Here is a 19883-nt window from a genome sequence, read left to right as displayed (position 1 = left end):
TTCATTACAAATCATTTGCATTATGGTACATCTTGGGGCTTTGCAGCTGTGAGAGGGGTGGTAATTTTCCTGGCAGGTGGTGCATTTAAGGACACACCAGAATCAGAGAGTTGGTATTTGGCTGCATAAAAGCAATCCATTCAACTTTAAAAACACTACATGTCATGAACAGGGTAATTTAAAGGGGAGTTTTCCTACTTGCATATGGCACCAAGGCCCCAGATTATACTAGTTTTCATTACAGCAATACATGAAAGGAGTGCTAAAAGTGAAAACATCTGGGCCTTAGCTTTTTGAGCATCTTTTTTTTTTGGCTGTCTGTTTGATTCCTCCAAATGTATGATAATGTAAGACTAAATTACTGGAGTACCGCTTTAAAGTGATTTCACTACAGAGACTCTACCAGTGTAGTTCAGTAAGACTGAAGCAGTTGATTTATATGAACTCTAATATTTACTCCTGTTAATTAAAAAAAAAATCCCAAGATCCATTGCTTCCTCCCAGAGTTATATGCCTGCCAGGTTGGAAAAGCCTCAGTTACCATCATGGTGCTCTAAAAACTCTCAATTTCTTACAATGGTCTGTTAACAGCTCCTTTAGGCGAGGTGAGGCCTCACTGCAGCTTTTACAGACAAGCTTGACCGCGACCGTTCCGCCTCACTGCTATCCACAGAAAACTGTATACCTCACTCTGACAATTCTTTTCTCCTTTTCTCAAACACAAATACATGCAATAACCCATAATGATTAACCTGATAATTGTCTTAATTTGTAATCACATAAATGTGGTCGCAGTACCTTAGATGTGCCACACTTCTCCTGCCTACTTACACTCAGCTGATTAAAAGGGTCAAACCAACAGTAAAATCAGTGTGGACAGATGAATCTTGACATCATACAAGAGCAAATGTGTGAATACACAAGCCTGGATGAATGGAGAGGTGAGGGCTCTGTCCAGAGCAAAAAGAGCTGCTTTTCAGGCAGGTGATGAGGAAGCACACCATACAGCCAGAGCGAGACTGAAAGCTGGCATCAATGAGGCGAAGCGGGGTTCTGCCTAGTAGACAACGGTGGTTGTACCTTACCTTTTTCCAGGTATGAATGTGTGGCGCTGCATGACTAAGAAGCAGGGCGTTCCAGAAAAAGAGCATGTGTTCTCAGTAGTTTTCCTGAATAAATAAAGGTGAAGAAACATTTCCTCAGATCTGCTCCGTGTCGCAGTGGTCAGCTGCCGGCGTGTAACAGCAATGGCCCGGTCAGACCCCTCTACTGTTCAGACTTCTCATAAACTACATTATGGAAAGTTAATGTGCCATCAGCCTCAGTGGAAAGGAGAGATCCGTCTCATAAATTGTCAGCATTGTCAAGGTTTTATAGAAAGGCCTCTCCTTGTTGACTTTCACAGAGACTCAGGTGAAGTACTTGAAAATGGTGCGTGCGTGCGTGCGTGCGTGTGGGACAGTTGTGGTACACTAGCAGCTTTATTCCTGCCTGCTCTATGAATGCCAGCCTGTAAGCAGAGAGGGTCAGAGAGACAGACTGCCTTTAGTGCTCAATGTGTGTGTGTGTGTGTGTGTGTGTGTGTTTGAGAAGGAGAGGTGCTTTGATGAATTCTATTGATCTTTGATTTTACAGCTAGCAAGAAGAAAGAGAAGCTGGTGTACAGACAGAAGATAAGGCGTGCAGATGGAACAGGTATTAGGAAACAAAATGGAAGCGTAGTTTAGCAGGGGAAAAAGCTGTCCTCCAGCATTAACAAGATCAAACTATAGTGAGGTGAATTTCAGAACTTTGCTTTCCCCCTATTCACTTTGGATGCCATGGGGCATAAATTCACCAATTCTCCTAGAGAGTGATTTTCTTTTTTGTCACTAGTTTCCAGACCCTTTCAAGTCTTCCAGAGACAGAGGAGTGTAAATACTAGAGAACCAGAAGAGCCTCACAGAAAGTAAACAGGGCTGCACAATTGATGGAGGAAATATCAAAGTATCAGTGTTGACTGCTGCTGTATTTAAATTGCAATCGGAATCAGTTTATTATTTCCTAGAGGAAAAGATGTTTCAGGCATCTTTTCTAAACAAAGCATTCAGATGCTGCAGAAACTGCGGGCTCCAAATCGCAGTGCATTAGCATCTCATTTTCTCCCCAACAGTATTTTAAAAAAGCAATTTCTCAAGTACTGAGGAATAAATTATCAACAGAGAGCTGTGTCCATATGTATGGTAATTCAAAGTGTGAAGATATCTGAAGATATATAGTATCTCAATATAACCTTCAGTTACTATCTTCAACAGATTCTATATTGGTTAGATTAACCAGTCAGATGTCCAGGAACAAATATTTGCTGTTGGGCTCAGCGATCCCTCACCTCTTTGTACCTTGAGATCCTCGGGCAGAGGTCTGCTGTCTGTTCCAGAGTCTTGACTGAAAACTAAAGGGGACAGAGCGTTTGCTGTCAGGGCCCCGAGGCTCTGGAACAGCCTGCCCGAGGAAATCAGGTCGGCTGAGTCAGTGAACTCTTTTAAGTCCCTTCTTAAAACATACTTTTATAGGAGAGCCTTTCCCGATCTTATTTGATTTGTTTCTATTTTATATATATTTATATATCGTGCCTTTGTTTTTATGTGTTTCATTGTCTTTGCACTTGTCAAAGCACTTTGTAACTTGTTTTTGAAAAGTGCTCTATAAATAGGAACCTGTACCCATTAAAGGTACCCTGAAGATTTTTCTTCTTCACTGAAGCCTAACAAATGCAATGATCACATTTCCTTCCTCATAAAACATTTGTAATTTGTAGTTTAACTAGTTTAGCAACACAGTAGCTTTGTAATGTTTCCATTTGCAAACTGTTTTTTTCATTAAGGAATGGGGTAGCATGAACAAATCACTACATCTTTATATAACATTTTTAATTGAAGGGAAAAAAGACGAATACCCAGTTTCCACTGCATGGAATGGTACAGCTCGACTTAACTCACTTAGAACAGTTTTTTGGGGGTTTCAAATGGCAAAAGTTGTGAATAGTACCTGGTGATTTTTTTGGTATCACAGCAGCCGAGGTTCCAAGTGATACTAAAAGACCACTGCAGATTGGCCGGAGAGAATTGTCACTAAAATCGTCACTTGCGCGACAGGGACATCAAACACAATCTCGCCATAAATCGTTTGTTAATCATTTTTTATTCACTCAACCCAAAAACCCAAAGAAGGTTAAAGTCAAGGGCAACTGGACTTTGTTAAAGATACTAGAAGACATGGGGTTCATACCTATGTGTGAATACCTGGAGGATTGTGGAAGACTGAGTTCAGTGGCTCAGTTTCATAATAAGGTTCAGTTTAGGTCACACAAGTGAGTCTCAGAGGTCACAACAGTGTACATAACACCGCCATTATTTGACCAGAGAGCCAGAAACAAACCAGTATTCGTATACTGGAATAATCCTACACGGCCCTGGGTTTTCAGATTGTCGTAATTTTGATCAAACACAACTTTATTCGGTATAAAGTGTGTCAAAATAATAAGCATTTAAAGAAGCATCACAGTAGCTAACAATGGACATAACAAATCAATAAATTAAATGGCAAAAAATCATTTTAAAATGAATGAACATAGGGCTTTTGAGGTCTTTGGGTTTGCGGGGTGCCAGGGTAGTTTCCCTCTTTGTTCTGTTAGTCACTTACTTTCTTACTTTCTTCCATCAGTAATCCCTTCCTATCTTCCTTCCTTGCTCAGTCTTTCTTTGCAACCATCAGCAGAGTAGGAGGAAGCTTTTCATTACCACCATATAGAAGACTCTGTGCTGATTCTCGGATCATATTTCAAACTCATAACAATTGTCAGTGGGAATGATCCAGCTGTGATGAGGAAATGAAGACTTGAAATTTTGAAATACAATCTCCACGATCCCCTGTCATCAGTTTCTCACACATTTTAACAACAAATGCGCAGCGACAAGAAAAGTGCGTTGTTGTGAATGTACAATGGGCTCGTTCTGAACTCCTCCCGACATCTGAAGATAAGGAAATAGAGTTTTTTTCTATTTGCATATACAAAGCTGATAATGACTTTCATGGTGAGATTAGGTTTAAATGTATGCTGAATGGATTTTCTGTCCATGTCCTTCCCTTTGGATTTTCTCACAGATTTGATGGACATTTTTCAGAGAGAATGGACGCAATTGGCAGAAATTATAAGTAATTCATCTTATAGCTGCAGCTGCACAGGGAAACTGCTGAGTTGAAGGTTTGAGGTCCTTCTGGGATCCTAACCAATCTGAAGAGATCAAGCTAAATTGACCATATCATGTAAAGCTGCTACCTACTTTCATAGCTGTCGTTTTACGACTTTTACTAGCTCTTATCCCACGCTGACCCACTAGTTCATGTCCACAAGGGATTAAAGTGGTAATTTGCAAGCAAATATGCAAGTAATGCTTTCTGCCCTCCCATGGGAAGAGCTTGACATGGTCAGAGGTCAGTGATCTCCATCACGCCTTCCTCTCAGACTGTATCGACTTATCGCCTCTCTCATACCCTCCACCTCTCTCCCTCTCAACTGCACAAGAGACTTGATTGAGCTGCTTGAAGAGGAGATAAAATAGCAGAAAGTAATCCTGTAGAAAGAAGAGAGATAAGAAGAGCGACACTGAGGCAGGAGATGACAAGATTCCCTCCTTGTGTCTTTTCATCCCATGTTAATTACAGCGTTTGTCCTCCACTGGGATGGAGGGCCGCATGCTCGCTGCGACATTTGTGTGAATCATAGCTTGTGTCTCTGAGCAGATAGAAAAGGAAAAGATTTTCATCAACAAAGAGCTGCTGTTTGCTACGCGCTGTTACGCCTTAGTGGGCTTTGATGGTTCAGCATAAGCTTGACTAAGGAAGTGTGGAGAGCACACAAAGGGAGAAGTGGGAAGTTTGCAAAATGAGGGCTTCTTCTTGAGCAGAGATGTTTATAATCCATCGTCCCTTGTAAATTTACACCTCCCTCAAAATGCTTTAAAGGTACAATATGTAGGATGTGGCCAGGATTCTAGTTTAAAACATTCAGAAGAACACTTCTGTAGTCATGTCAAAGACGTCTATGTAACACTGCAGAAAGATCTACTGAAGTTAACATGGTAACAAATTAGCTTAATTCACAGAGTTAGATGTGAAGATATTCTGGCTCTACACGCTGTCGCTGCCTCTCTGATACCTGACCTCCCTCTCGCTCTTCTCCTGCTTGACTCCTCTCCTGCATGAAACTTGTGACTGACTTAACAAAAAGAACAAGTAGAAACAAAAGTTAAAGGAGTTAAACCAATCCAGCCAGTTGGATACATTTAGCAATCTGAATCATTTCACTTTTTGTATTTATCCTTTTTTTTTTCACTTCACCAAGTATGCAGTATAGAGTTCCTAATATAGCAATAAAGTGCTTTGAATATGCTTTGAACTCTGATACTGGCTGGGAGCCTTTCCATAGCCATGCTCACTATAAATAGGGGAAAAGTCCATCATTCTAAATTTATAGCAATACTCAATACGAGTGTTTCTGTGTTTGATAATTGTTAAAATATGAATTCACACTGGGAAAAACTCTTCACCCTGCCTCTTCACCTTATTGACTTTTTAAGGAAATAAAGACGGGAAGCATCGCCCTTTGACCTGTATCCCAACATGAATATCCAATGGAGATGACTGAGAAAGTAACAAACTGTGAAACATAACTTTTAGAGACATCATTCTGAAATATCTTTGATTCTAAGGTCATGTGTTTGACCGTTTCTCAAGACTGCTTTTGTATGTTGTCACTGGATGAAAAGGTTTTAAAGATTGGTTTTCTCGCATGTTCTTGTATCAGGCTGTGCACATGATGAATTACCCACTTGGAGACATGGTTGAAGAGTGACTTCAAAGAGAAATACTTACAGACCTTCATGTATGGTGCTTGGTGGGGGTCCCTGAGTTATTTCAGGACTTCTCTCAGCCTCAGTGTAGCGCTGAAAGGCCACACTTGTTGTGAGTGGGACGGAGCGGTAAAGATGTCAGCCACAGTACAATTAATTTAGATTCCGTGGGGAAACCAGGGGCTCTGCCCTGGAGGGGAATTTAGACTCAGAATAACAAGAAAACATTTCTATCCGTCAGATGTAAAGCCCTCAGGCTTCTCTCTGCCTCAAACTCTTTTAATTCCTCCGCAGCCTCCTCCTTTCCCTCCTGCCATGGACCACTTCATCACAAGCATCATGGTGAATATGAAATACGCCTCAGATGAATGATTGCTGACTGGATCTGCGCATATTGAACACTCAATATCTGTAATATCCTCCCAATATAATTATTTTCCTCCACACCCATGGACTAATCTCTATCATAGTCTGTGGAGCGACTCAGATAGTGCAAAAAGATAGAGTCAATAAAGAGATGAGTACGATAATAAAGAAAGAGATTAATAACACTCTCTCTCGCTATCTTTCTGCCTGTCTTCCCGTCGACTTCTCCTCTTCTCTCTCCCTCTTTCTGCTTTGGTTCAGTTTCATTCATTTTAGAGTGCTTTATTGGCGCAGTAAGCTTTTCCTTTCACTGCCAAGGAAAATTACAAAAACAGTAAGAACATACAGAAAAAGGTGTAAAGACAACGAGAGACTATAGAGAAAGGAAGTAATCTTCTCCCAAATCTCTGATTTGTGAAAATAATGTGTTAATAAACAACAACCAATCTAGAGGAAAAAAATAAACTGCAGAAATATATTTTCCATGTATGGAGATCTAAGATGTATCATGACACATTTTTTATGTACTGTGAAACGTATCGAGTAATATATTGGCATTGTATTGCATAATACTGTGGCAATTATTTCTACTGCTCGTGTATCTTAAAAAGCATTGCTCAATATTCATTAACATCACTCATTTAAATGTTTAAAATTACAGGTGCTCAAGAGCTGACTGTCTCTAAATATTCATATCAAGATAGTTACCTCCTGAAAGCCCTTTGCCAAGCCCTTTGTCTCTCTCCCACTCCCTCCTCTGTCTTTCCCTGACCAGTCGGAGCTGTCCGGAGCAGCCGTCCTCCACCAAGCCAGGAGGGATCAGGTTGTGGATGCCTGTCGAGTCTACAGTGCGTCCAGCCGTAAGCGCAGAGTCCTGACACCCGGAGACCTCAAACACCTTGTGGTGGACGAGGACCACGAGCTCATCTACTGCTATGTCCCCAAGGTGGCCTGTACCAACTGGAAACGCGTCATGATGGTGCTCACAGGCCGGGGCAAATACAGGTAAGGTACTTGGCAGACTGTTCTTAGAGTACTACAGTACATTAGTTCCTCTTTGAAAATGTATTGCTCTGAGTGACAAATAGGACAAATATCATATGTGTTGTATGATGTAGTTACATCCCTGCAAGCTGCCATCATTAAGTCCTTTTCACACGGGAAGCGACACTCCGCCTGCGTAGTCGCCTGGTCCTGTGGGGTCGCTCTGCGCTTCTCATGTGAACAGACACCAAGACAAGCGATCCGCGAGTAAACGGAAGGCGGTCAATAGATAGTAGCCACGGCAACGGCTTCTGTGCGCCACTGTATTCCTTCATAGCCTAGCTTAAAGTAAAACTATAAGTAGCCTAACGTTAGTTGATAGGCTATATTATATATATTATTCATATTCAGATAGCTGATAAATCTAGTCATACAAACGCCCTCCTGTTAATGTCCTGGCAACTTCACAGACGGAAGTCACAGACGGCGAGGATCAGTCTCTCATCCATCTTCTTTTTGTGCTACGCGTCGCATAGGCTACAGAAAGTTCAAGTCAATTCGACTTTGGCAGGGGCGGGCGTGTGCGTGAGACGAGCACAACCGCGACAGTTTCACGGGAACACGCCCGCTTGTTGCTATGCCCGTGCCTCCCTTCCCAGACGCTCGCCTCTCATTGAAAATGAATTACGAGGCACGTAAATCGCTCCCCGTGTGAAAAGGCCTTTAGACTGCAGTTGCGTAAGTGGACAGCTTGTATAAGCCGTGACATTTTCAGTTAGGGGTGTACTCACTTTTGTTGCCAGCGGTTTAGACATTAACGGCTGTGTGATGTGTTATTTTGAGGGGACAGCGAATTTACACTGTTATACAAGCTGTACACTCACTACTTTACATTGTAGCAAAGTGTCATTTCTTCAGTGTTGTCACATGAAAAGATAGAATCAGATATTTACAGAAATGTGAGGGGTGTACTCACTTTTGTGAAATACTGTATATTACAAGGACAGGAATGCATACTGTTTGTTTTACCGTTGTATCTCACTGTCCACGTGCCTCTCTTCTACAGTGATCCAATGGAAATCCCATCCAGTGAAGCCCACGTTCCCTCCAACCTGAAGACTCTGAACCAGTACAGTATTGCTGAGATCAACCACCGCCTCAAGAACTACCTCAAGTTCCTCTTTGTTCGCGAGCCCTTCGAGAGGCTGGTCTCCGCATACCGCAACAAGTTCACCCTCAAGTACAACTCGTCCTTCCACAAGCGCTTCGGCACCCGCATCATCCGGCGCTACCGCAAGAACGCCACACATGAAGCCCTGCTCAACGGTGCTGATGTTAAATTCAAAGAATTCACTGAGTACCTGGTGGACCCGGCCACGCAGCGCGATGGCCCACTCAACGAGCACTGGCAGACCGTGTACCAGCTTTGTCACCCATGTCACATCCATTACGACCTGGTGGGCAAGTATGAGTCACTGGAAGAAGACGCAAACTACTTATTGCGGCTGGTGGGTGTTGGAGACTCCCTGCGCTTCCCGAGCTACGCCAAGTCCACTCGTACTACCGATGCCATGACGGCCCAGTTCTTCAGCAATATCAGCACTCAGCAGCAGATCCAACTCTCCCAGCTTTACAAGTTGGACTTCCTCATGTTTAATTACTCCACACCCAGCTACCTCCGGCTGGACTAATGGAGGACAGGGCTGGGACTCTGAGAATGTCTGCCTTGTTTAAGGAGTGGCAACAAAATGAGTGATGGGCAGAATTTTTTGGAAGCAAACTTGATTTTAAAAAACTGTTGTCCTACCTTGCAGGCGTGGGGTCTGAATTAGACGTATAAACAGGTGCTGAAAGAAAGAAAGGTATTGTGTGCTCGTGGGCTCAGTGAACCAAACGCATGCAAAGACTAAATTGTGCGGGTGAAGCAGGTCTTCAAGGTGTTTTAAAAGGGGAACATATCCTCAGAGGACGGACTTGAAGAGGGATTCTCCTGATAATGTTCCCTACATGTTTAAACTAACTGCTGACAAATTAGGCTGCTTCAGATTCTACAAAGCAAACAGCGGCCTCGCACGCGCCCTGACCCCAATGCATCGTGGGAGCTAAGCTTATCTCCCCAACACCCCTGGATCAATAGAGAAACTCCGTCAAATTGTAAAACACAGTCCATGTCCTCTGCGCTGTCAGCGCGGTGTCTTAGCGTCCATCTCCCTTGCCCTCATTCGACTCATACATTTTAGAGGGAAACTGGCTCGTCACCGCCTCAAGGACGCCCTGTAACAGATTGGTACTGACTTCACTCTCAAGACCTCTACAGCTGTAACTGTGGAGACATGGCCTTCAGCCAACAGTTTTAACGAAACGAGTTGTCACTGGTCTGTCATTATGATGTTGGCAGAAGGGACCTCCCGTGTTACATCCTGTGAAAACAGAGACTTCTGCTGCAGCAGTGAAGCGTGGAAACGCTTAATAAACCATTGCCTGTAACACCAAGCATCCTTAACACCTTTGAGCTACAGGACGGACTTACGTGTGTGGGTGCAGCAGCTGTGAGTGAAAAGTCTGCGCTGAAAGTTTGAGCTGAAATAAAAGAGAGCCTGTGAAACATAGCCCCGCCCTGCCCCGCCCCACAGTGCCCTGCCCAGGGCTTCGGTGGACACAACCAAGGCCACACCCACACAGCCCCTACTCCGACAAACAAACACATCTTTCAGTAAATTCAGACTAACTTTTTGTCTTTATGAATATTTTTGTTTATATTGTCGTATGAAACATTGCTGCGAGCAGCAATAACAAAATATTATTTAATTTGCTTTGTTGATTAAAGAGAGAAAGACTTCAACTTCCCCTGGGCTGATGAACATTTTAAGACATTTTTAAAGTTGAACTGTTGTTAAGTGTTTTGCTTTGTCATTTTTCTTTACAACTTGCCTCTGATACATTATTAGTGCATCACAGCATTTTCATTTCTGCAGAGTATACAGTCCATTTCAGCCCATGGCTTTGTCCTTCTGTCTCTGAGATCATCAGAGATTTATGTGTTATTTTCAATTTCCCGTTGTTTGGTGCCAAGAAGAGATCCACACTCAGTGTTCGGTGCACATCATTACTGTTAAGCAAATAAGAATCCTCCACTCCTCAACCACAACATGAGAACTAGCTGCTGCTCTCAGTCTACACATCCACAAGCTACTGCTCACAAACTGTAATGTGATTCATGTTAGCAATGCAAAGCAATATCAAGGTTAATAAGTGCACTCATCATGCTGTGATTGGATTGAAGGTTGTTGTGTAAGCATTACACAGAGAGAGAGGACTTTTTTGACACCTCTGTAAATTTGAAACGACTCCAGACAGAGATTTTTTGGAACAGCTGCATGCTCTTTGTAGCAATTAACTGAACCAGAAATCACAATTTTCCCATGCATTTGTGCATACTGTACTGCTCTCAGCTAGCAGCTACAGCTAATGCATGGATGGATGGATGATTAGGGCCTTAGGTAGGTCTTGGTTTATTACCTGATCTTGAAGCCCTGTCGAGTCACGTCCTGTTTATTTATACAGCCCGATATCACAAATTTGTCTCCGAGGGCTTTACATACAGACATGAGGAAAAACTCCACAAAAAAGCAACCAAACCTTTACTGTGAAAAAAGGGAAAATCCTTTTCATCTCCCAGAATGGCCAGAATTACAACATGAAGAACTAGAAATACAATATTAAATTCACTGAATAAATACATGTTTGGTGTAATACATTTACAAGTCTTGAAGAGGGACCCAGTATCAAAATCTTCTTATTAAGACTTTCTTATTTTCAGCTGATGCTATGCTTACATAGTGCATCTTCTTTAATCAATTTGTGTTTAATCAAATTACCGCATGGCAAACCTGGGGCCATGTAATATTGCAGCATCGGAATACTGTACACAATGCGCATACAACACTGCACCCAGTAATGTAATAATTTCCTGAAAATGTAATAAAATGTGCATCTAACTTGAAAATTACCTCGTACATCTATAACGTGAGACAGGTGGGACGCTTAGGTCAAAAGTTGCAAAGAAACTCCAGCACACAACATTTCATGGGAATTTAATCAACTGTTTTGCTTGTGTAACGTTTACCTGCGGCTTTTGTCATCTTCTGATAGTGTCTAATTTAACTCTGGTATAATGGATGACGACCAATCAGCATATGTATAAATGTTATTACAACATTAGTCATCACATTATTTGTCAAGTCATTACATTATTGGATTTTATTACATTATTGATCAAGTTAATTGCCAATTTTATAACATTTTCAGTAAATTATTACATTATTGGGTCAGCCTGGTTACAACAAACTGGGTGTTTACCAGGCAGGGACGGTCTAACTAAAGATAGTATTGGGTCTCATGGGAAATGTAGGCTTGACCAGAGACCAAATGTCAGGATATCAGGATATATATTTTAAAATCTGTCTGTTGTAAGTCCCCCGACCTTTTGGAAGTGTAATTGGAGTATCACCTTTAAAGTAATTTTGCAAATATACAGCTTTGGAATGCAGGAGATGGACAGTTTTCCATAATTTTTTACTTCCAATCTGATAGTTAGGTAAACTGTATCTATTTACTTGATAGCTCATACTGCAATGTTAGGTCCACTTCAGTAGAAAGTTGTGTCTAGTGGTGACCCCCATGTCTTTAAAATGAAGCTGGTGGGTGAACTGAAATCTTAGATTATAAATAGAGCGATATTTTCTTCAGTATACATTGTGGTGGATATTTTACAAACCTCCTCTTACAGCCGTTGAAGTATTATTACTGTACATGTGTGCACATGCCTATGTGGGTTATAATGCGAGAACAGCATTATTTTTCTGTTTTTTTTTTACCCCCCACCCCACACACACATGTGGCTCTAATAAAGCTACCGGCCTGGCCTGTAGACCCGGCTGTCGTCCTCCTGCAGAAACAATGGCTGTATTCTCATCCCAGCCTCCTTCTGTGTCAGGCACACAAAATACACATAAACTCAGATTGCACATTAGCACTCCTGCTGATCTTGATGCCACGCAGCATCTTGCTCAGCAGTTGTAAGCAGAGGCACGGGCGGGCAACACCGGGCGGGCAGCACCTCTCCACTTTAACACACTGTCTGAGCCTCAGCTTAAACTGCTCATTTAACCTCCAAAATGGAAGACGAACAATACACAAAGGACCTCTTAGTTGCAAACAAGCCATTACAGAGGCCTCTTTTCTCCTCGCTCTATTTTTTCCTCTCCCACACCACTCCAAAAGTGGCCTCCTGTATAAAAAAATAGAAGCATGTCAGTGTTGATGATCCCTACCGTCCCTGCAGGAAAAGGGCAGCTGACTTAAGAAAACAGAGCTGGTAAAATATCCCCACAGGGAACCAAGCGAGCACAGAGAGGTCCCAGCTTACATTCTGCCTCAGATAAAAACAAACAACTACATTTCGTGTACCTCTGTCTCTATTATTAGCTCCTCAGTCTGCATAAATAGAGGCCTGTTCACTGCCCAGTTGTCTCATACTGTAGGACTGTTTATATTCAAGTCAAACCAAACAGGTATATTTATGATGTTTTTGAACGATGTCTGTTATTAGACTGAATTACATGTTTGTTTTTTTGCAGGATGGAACACAGGAAGGTGTCTAAACATATCTGGGAGTTTTTCTCTCAACGAGAAGTGGATGTTGGGATTTGTGCTTATATCTTTATTTTGTTATTTTTGCACAGATTAACACATTTTATATACAGTAAAGCGTAATGTCAGAGCAGGTAAATATTACGAATTAGGTCAGTTGGGAGATTTGATGAGAAGATCAATACCACTCTCATATCTGTTGAAGATGGAGCTACAGCCAGTAGTCGGTTACATTTGCTTAGCACAGAAGACTGGAAATTGGAGGAAACAGCTTGCTTGGCTAGACTGCAAGTCTACAGCTATGCTAGCAGCTCTGTAAGGTTGTACTTATGCACAGCAGAGCTTTAAATTAAATGCTAATGCCAGCATGCTAACATGATCACAATGACAATGCTAAAATGCTGATGTGCAGCAGGTAAAGTCTTAGCGTATTATTAGCACTAAACATTAAGTACAAATGAGACTGATGGGAATATCAAACCAAAATATGCACAAATGTAGATGTTGATCTGATGATGGTGTTAAAAGTTAAGGGATCGCCAACATTTTAAAAGTTCACCCTGCATGTCATCCAAAAGAGCCACACTGCTTATGTAGCTAAAAAAATATGTCTACTGCCTGCACAGCAATGGAAAGTTCACTAATAAACATTTACTTAAAATTACATACATTTTTGTCAGCTGTTTTCCGTGTTCCCATCTTAGCTTAGCTTAGCATAGGCTGCTAGCTGTAGCTTCATATTTAACAGAAAGACATGAGTGAGTCTTCTCATTTGACTCTCAGCAAGAAAGCAAATAAGTTTATTTCCCAAAATGTCAAATTACTCCTTCAAAGGGCAGAAGTTATCTTGAAGAATAAATGAAAACAGATTTCTATTGTTTGTTTTTTTATTTTTGTTCTTTTTTGGCACCAAAAAAAAAGTACTGAAAAGATATTCCAACAAAAAATATGATCATATCTCATATCATCAGCCCAGAGGAACAAAGCCAGGAACTTTTTTACCCCGCTTCTTCTCTGCCTGTTGCATTTCGGACATATCTACAGTCCCAGTGCAGGATATTTTTGTACAGTTTAGACACGATGTCATTCATTCTGCTGACGTTTTTGAGCTGTCTTGATGTCCAATCGATTTATTACTCTGGTTGTCTCACACACTGAGAGACACTACATTTGTGTTGCGCTCCTGTTTCTCTGTGCCTTTCATTCACAGCGACACAGAGCTGCTGAAAGAAGATGCAGAGCGCCTTCTCTCTCTGTTCCCTGGGCCTTCCTTCATACTGACACACAAATACAGCGACCGTGTCTGCCACATGGTTCTCACTACGCTATTTCACACACTCTGCTGTTGTAAGTTATCAATATAATTATAAAACGATTGGGAAAAGGGTGAAAAGATTGTCTGCCTATATGGGTTCAGATTATGAATTTGCTCGATTACTTTGTGGCACAAAAAAGGAACATTTCTGATATCAGAAGATGTTTTTGGCTATTAACCTTCCTCTTGGTCTTCTAAACAGATATTCCACAACAAACAGGAGAGGACAAGACAAGTATCAACACTGGCTTTGCCACCGCAACCAAATTCAGTTTTAATTTGAGGAACACAAAATGCAACACATAGATTTTTTGTTTACTTCTTTTTACTCCATTCTCACTCCTAAAATTCACTTCTCACGTGACAAACCCCTCACTACAGTAGTGACACTTAAACACAAACACTGTCACATGCACTCACTGCGATATCATACAGTTAAGCACCTGCAGAAGCCCAAATGTGACTGCACCAAGACAATTAGAGACCAGAGAAAAGCTCCTGAGGCTCTCAGGTCATCTTCACGCCAATATGGATGCATTGGAACCTTTTTTTTCTTAATGAAAAGGATCTCAAAAACATCGATAAAAACAGACTCAGTTTTAATAATTGTCATTCACTGTTGAGAATTTTGACTTGTTGGCGCTGACACACTTTCTTTCCACTTGCTCTGTTCAAGATACAGTTTCCCAAATTTGGCCATCTTTCCTATCAGTTATGATAACTCTGTGCCCACCAAAACAACCGCTGAGATCTGACATGGTGACATTGCTGCAGTGTTACTAATAAGCTCTCTTTTTACAGAAAAGCTGTGTGTGCACAAATATGGCAATCACTTTAGGTCTAGGCCAATAGTCAAAGTTGAATGTCAAAGATGATCTGTAATAGTTTGGTTCCAAAACTCTGAAATGGCCACATCTCTGACACATTCAGCAATTCCAGTAGATCTTGTCATATGCCCACTGATGGCTTTTTCAGCCAGTTGGAGAAACCAATAAAAGCTTTGTAGACGGGATCATCTTTCTACAAAGCTATAGCTAGCTACTGTCATGGAAGGTAACGACAGGAAAAATGATGACATGCGTACATGACTGTGTTGTAAATTGACTGACAGGATTAACAGCTATTAAATCTACACATTTGTTCAATCATTATATAAAATCTTAACTGTTCCTAGCAGCTACCACAGCTTACCAAGAGCTCTTCTAACAAGAACACAATGTAAGGCTTACTGAATTAATAATCAAAGATTTTCAAGCTAGGTCTAAAAGTTTGACCTATGCATACTTTTTCCCTGTGAATTGAGGTTTTAGATGATCTTGATAATCGGTTGGCTTGTTTGTTGCCTGTGTGATCATATGGCTGCTCGTGTTTGTCACCCCATCCGATTTTGTTGTAGACATGTCATCGGGTTCTCAGATCTCAGCGATTACTTTGGTGAGCACACTGTTATCAAAACCAATAAAAATGATGGATTGTATTTTATCCATGCCGCAATAAAGTGAAATGATCCAGTTGCATGATGTGATTTTTAATAAGAGGCTGTTTTTTGAATAGAATCTTGCTTTTAACAGAGCAAGTGAGAGGAATATGCCCAGAGGAATGCCTTCCATTAATCTTCTTTGATAAATTAGTGGGGGTGGAAGGCTTACCACATTCTAACACAATAGTGACATTTGTCCACACAAGCGTGGCCATGGCCCCAGTGTGCCAGCTTTCACGTGTCTCTGTATTGCTCTGACATCTTGTACATCCTCCTTCAGTGAGCAGAGATCCAGCAGTGTTTCCAGCAGCTTCCTGTTCTGCCAAATAGCGTGGATGTTGCGTGTGTGAGTCCTAATCAGCGGTGCCTGTTACTGAATTTATATCATAAGCATTTTTCACCATACCATGCGTATCATGAGTGCCTCATGTGCTGTATCTACACGTGGAGCAGCTAGATAATGGCTGCAGTGTTTGTGCGTGGGTGTGTGTGCGTGTGTGTGTGTGTGTGTGCGTGTGTCACTCTGTGTTGTCCACACATTCCCCCAGGTGGGAATGACTCAGAGGAAGGCTCTCATTCAAACCATAGACTGTAGATTCAAACAGGCACCACTTATTTATTTATTTATTCTCAGACAACTTCCCAAACTTCCATGCTATCACCGTGGTAACACACCTAAACTGTCTGTATTTCTCGTTTACAGCCTCTCACTGTTCTGTTGTACTCGTTTTCATGCACACTCACCAAAATCATGAATAATTAACTGTGTACTGAACACTGAGTATGGAAGAGTGGTGTCGATCCTACAGCAGCATGACCTGCGGTTCATCCTGTCTGATGTTTTCACAATAAAATAACACTGAAACGTATTTCATGTGTGGATGTCAAATATGTAATTCAATTTTATTTACAGTATATAGTGACAGTTCATACCAGAAGTTATGTCATTGTACTCATGCAAATGATTTCCAGTTGCCTCCATATTTCTGTCAGAATGGAACGTTATAATACATTTTATAGTTGCTATTGGTACACATGCTGGAAGTATATAGGAAATGACACTTTTAGTGCAAGTTCAAGCAGAGTGACAACCACCACCCCATCATCACCAGCCAAGGGTTCCATCTCTCTATCACTTAATAGCTGCTATATATAGCAGCCCTACAGTATATAGGGTAGTATCCCTATGCACACATTCTAATTGACAGGGTCTCTTAATCTATTAAACTGAAGCATCCGCACACTTGTGGTGTTTTTTCTGATTGAGTGATTGAGGGGAATATGATGTGTGAATACACTGTATCCAGAATCACTCATCAGTCATTCACTCGTTCACTACTCACTAAATAACCAAAGCAATATCCTGGGATTGCATATAAATAGCACACTTTGTTGTCATGGTAACAAGTTTTGTTTAGGAAATGATCATGATTTGGGTTATAATAAGTATGTTATGTACATACAGTATTTCACAAAAGTGAATACACCCCTCACATTTTTGTAAATATTTGATTATATCTTTTCATGTGACAACACTGAAGAAATGACACTTTGCTACAATGTAAAGTAGTGAGTGTACAGCTTGTGTAACAGTGTAAATTTGCTGTCCCCTCAAAATAACACATCACACAGCCATTAATGTCTAAACCGCTGGCAACAACAGTGAGGACACCATTAACTGAAAATGTCCAAATTGGGCCCAAGTAGCCAAGTGTCATTTCTTCAGTGTTGTCACATGAAAAGATATAATCAAATATTTACAAAAATGTGAGGGGTGTACTCACTTTTGTGAGATACTGTATTTAAGTTAAATTGCTGACTTACATGAGTAAATAAGTGTCACTTCACCCAGAATTCAAAAGGCCGTGGATATGGCCGAGTGGGTAGATACCATTAACCAAACGTTAAGATATGTGTTTTGTGTGATTTGTGGCAAACTGACCCTTTATATTTTTGTTTGATTTACCTAATTTACCTGAATTACATTTCAGTAGCTCCCAAGTGTATTTGCATGACATAAACACTGTAATATACATATGGGTGACAAAGTAAAGGAAAAACCAACATGAAGTGTCTTAGTATGGAGTCACCATAAGCCTGCAGAACAGCTTCAAGGCTCCTTGCCAAGTCTGTGGAGGGATGAACACCATTCCTCCACAAGATATCATACTATATATTATATAATATGTTTATACATACCACCTTTATTTAAGCCAAGTCATCTCACTGAGATCGAGAGAGACCTGAGTACAGCAGATGGAAAGAAACACAGACAGAACAAAAGGACAGTCACAGATATCACTAAATAAATCTGAAGATATAAGTTTGTATTATAGCATGTGATCTTATGGAGATGGTGGTGGACAGCATCGTCTTACACGTTAGTCCAAATTCTCCCATAGGTGTGGCTCTGGGTTGCCGGTAAAGGCCGCTGCATTTTCATCTTCACCAAAACATGCGAATAGCAACAAAAGCCACGACAACCACAACTGTCATCACTATCTAAATACATCTGGCCGATCCTGGCTGACACAACATATAACCAGACCACATATTATTCATTCATACAGTATACGGCACTGTGTTTAGCATGAGTTGTTGCCTCCAGTAGGGCTCACTACAAAGACCACCATCTCTTTCATTAGGCCAACACAGTGCCCAGCTGCGTTCAGTGGTTCCTTTAAAGTGGCCAACTACCACATAAAAAATACCAACAAAAGAAAAGGGCAGAGTAAGATTGCTCTCATTCATGTTAGTTAAATATACAACCCCCTGGCTGACCTTCTCTCACCTCCACACACAAACTTTGTCATATGCTGCATTCCCATGCTCCTCGGATTTCCTGAGTTGGAACATCTTCCAACTTTGGTGTGTTTATGAGCTTTAAGCCGTAAGGTGGAAACAATGTGGACGTTTTTGTATAGCGTCTGGGTGATGTTATGTATGTGATTTTGCTATCCAAGTATGCTGAAACAGCTTGAAGCTTAGTGACTTTGTTCCAGATTTGTTGCTGCATCAGAAGGCTACATTCCTTAAAACCACTAAAATGTTGCTTTACCTGACTTGTTATCAGGGCTCGTGCTAATAATTAATGGTTACAACCTAATACCATAGGAAAAAAATGTATATGCAATACGTTAATTAATAAAAAGCATTCACTTTTCGCCCGCCATGTTTCTGTGTAATACGAAGTCAGGAGCTAACATTTTCACAGACTTTCTGAGTTGTTGTTCCGACTTAAGGGGGCATTCAAGTGAATCTTCCCAGTTGGGAACTACATTTTCCGATTATTCCTCCACCACATGAACACATGGATAGTGTAGGCACTACAGGCCAAATTTAACCCTTCAACACGAACTTTTTCATGGCATTTCAGGTTAAATGGACAGTTTGCAGTGTAGAGAGACAAGAGGCATGAAATGTGTCCAAGCTTGTACTACTGTATTCATTAGACAAATGACTTGACTCGCATATTGGAAATAATGTGTATCTAAATGTGTCCATATAAATTTCCTTCATTTTGTGAAATCTGTACTTTTAAGCGGAGGTACATGAACTATTTCTTGGCTGCAGGCCAAATTAACACCAGGTTTTAAAGAGTAAAACTAAAAAAAGTCATTAGTAAAACTAATTAACACCTCACCGCATGTTCATTTGTAAACATTTTGATGGGCTGTTGGGCAGATTTATGAGGCTAAAGGCGCCAGCAGGCTTTATCAGAAGTGCTTGTCAGATGGTTAAATAGTCTCAGAAACCCCCTGCCCCCCCACCTTCCTAATGCTGGAATTGGGAGGGCCCTGTACACCAATTTCTGTGACTTTCTGAAACATTCACATCGTGATTGTCCAGCGGGACGAATGTGAGAAAGGACCAAGGGTTTGAACTTATAACCGAGTGCAACACAATGACTGTCTTCAGGAAAGACTGTATAAGTATGGCACCCATATTCAAACAATACAGCGTCTCGCCCATTCTCTGTGAAGGCCAATTAGTCCCTTGGCCTTCGAATTTAGCTGTTTGAAACAAACACTTTTGTCTTCTGACTAGTTCTTTTATAACATTTTTCTCGCTACTTCTAGTTATGTTAAGCAAAGCCAACCAAGGCTGGACTGATAATCTCACTGTAACAAATTTTGTTGTTAAATTACAGTAAAATACTGGCAGCTACAGTTGCCAGCATGAAACTGTTTACAGT

General features: G+C 41.1%; 1 protein-coding gene across 3 annotated transcripts in view; it reads left to right on the top strand.

Annotated features, from left to right (window-relative positions):
- chst11 (carbohydrate (chondroitin 4) sulfotransferase 11) overlaps positions 1-16557 on the top strand; it is a 95613-nt gene extending 79056 nt beyond the window's left edge. For 2 of the 3 annotated variants that reach the window (XM_038739232.1, XM_038739231.1), the window contains exons 3-4: positions 7033-7262; positions 8308-16557. In XM_038739232.1, the coding sequence (XP_038595160.1) occupies positions 7033-7262; positions 8308-8932 (855 nt within the window). In that variant the 3' untranslated portion in view covers positions 8933-16557. The remainder of the gene's footprint in view (positions 1-7032; positions 7263-8307) is intronic. The other variant, XR_005447451.1, reaches the window with a different exon arrangement.
- Positions 16558-19883: the final 3326 nt, after the last annotated feature.

The sequence above is a fragment of the Micropterus salmoides genome, unplaced genomic scaffold, assembly GCF_014851395.1.
Source record: "Micropterus salmoides isolate LMB-PRFRI ecotype aquatic unplaced genomic scaffold, ASM1485139v1 Ms_hic_scaffold_23, whole genome shotgun sequence".
Taxonomy (NCBI): Eukaryota; Metazoa; Chordata; class Actinopteri; order Centrarchiformes; family Centrarchidae; genus Micropterus; species Micropterus salmoides.
This window is presented reverse-complemented; position numbering and strand designations above follow the sequence as displayed.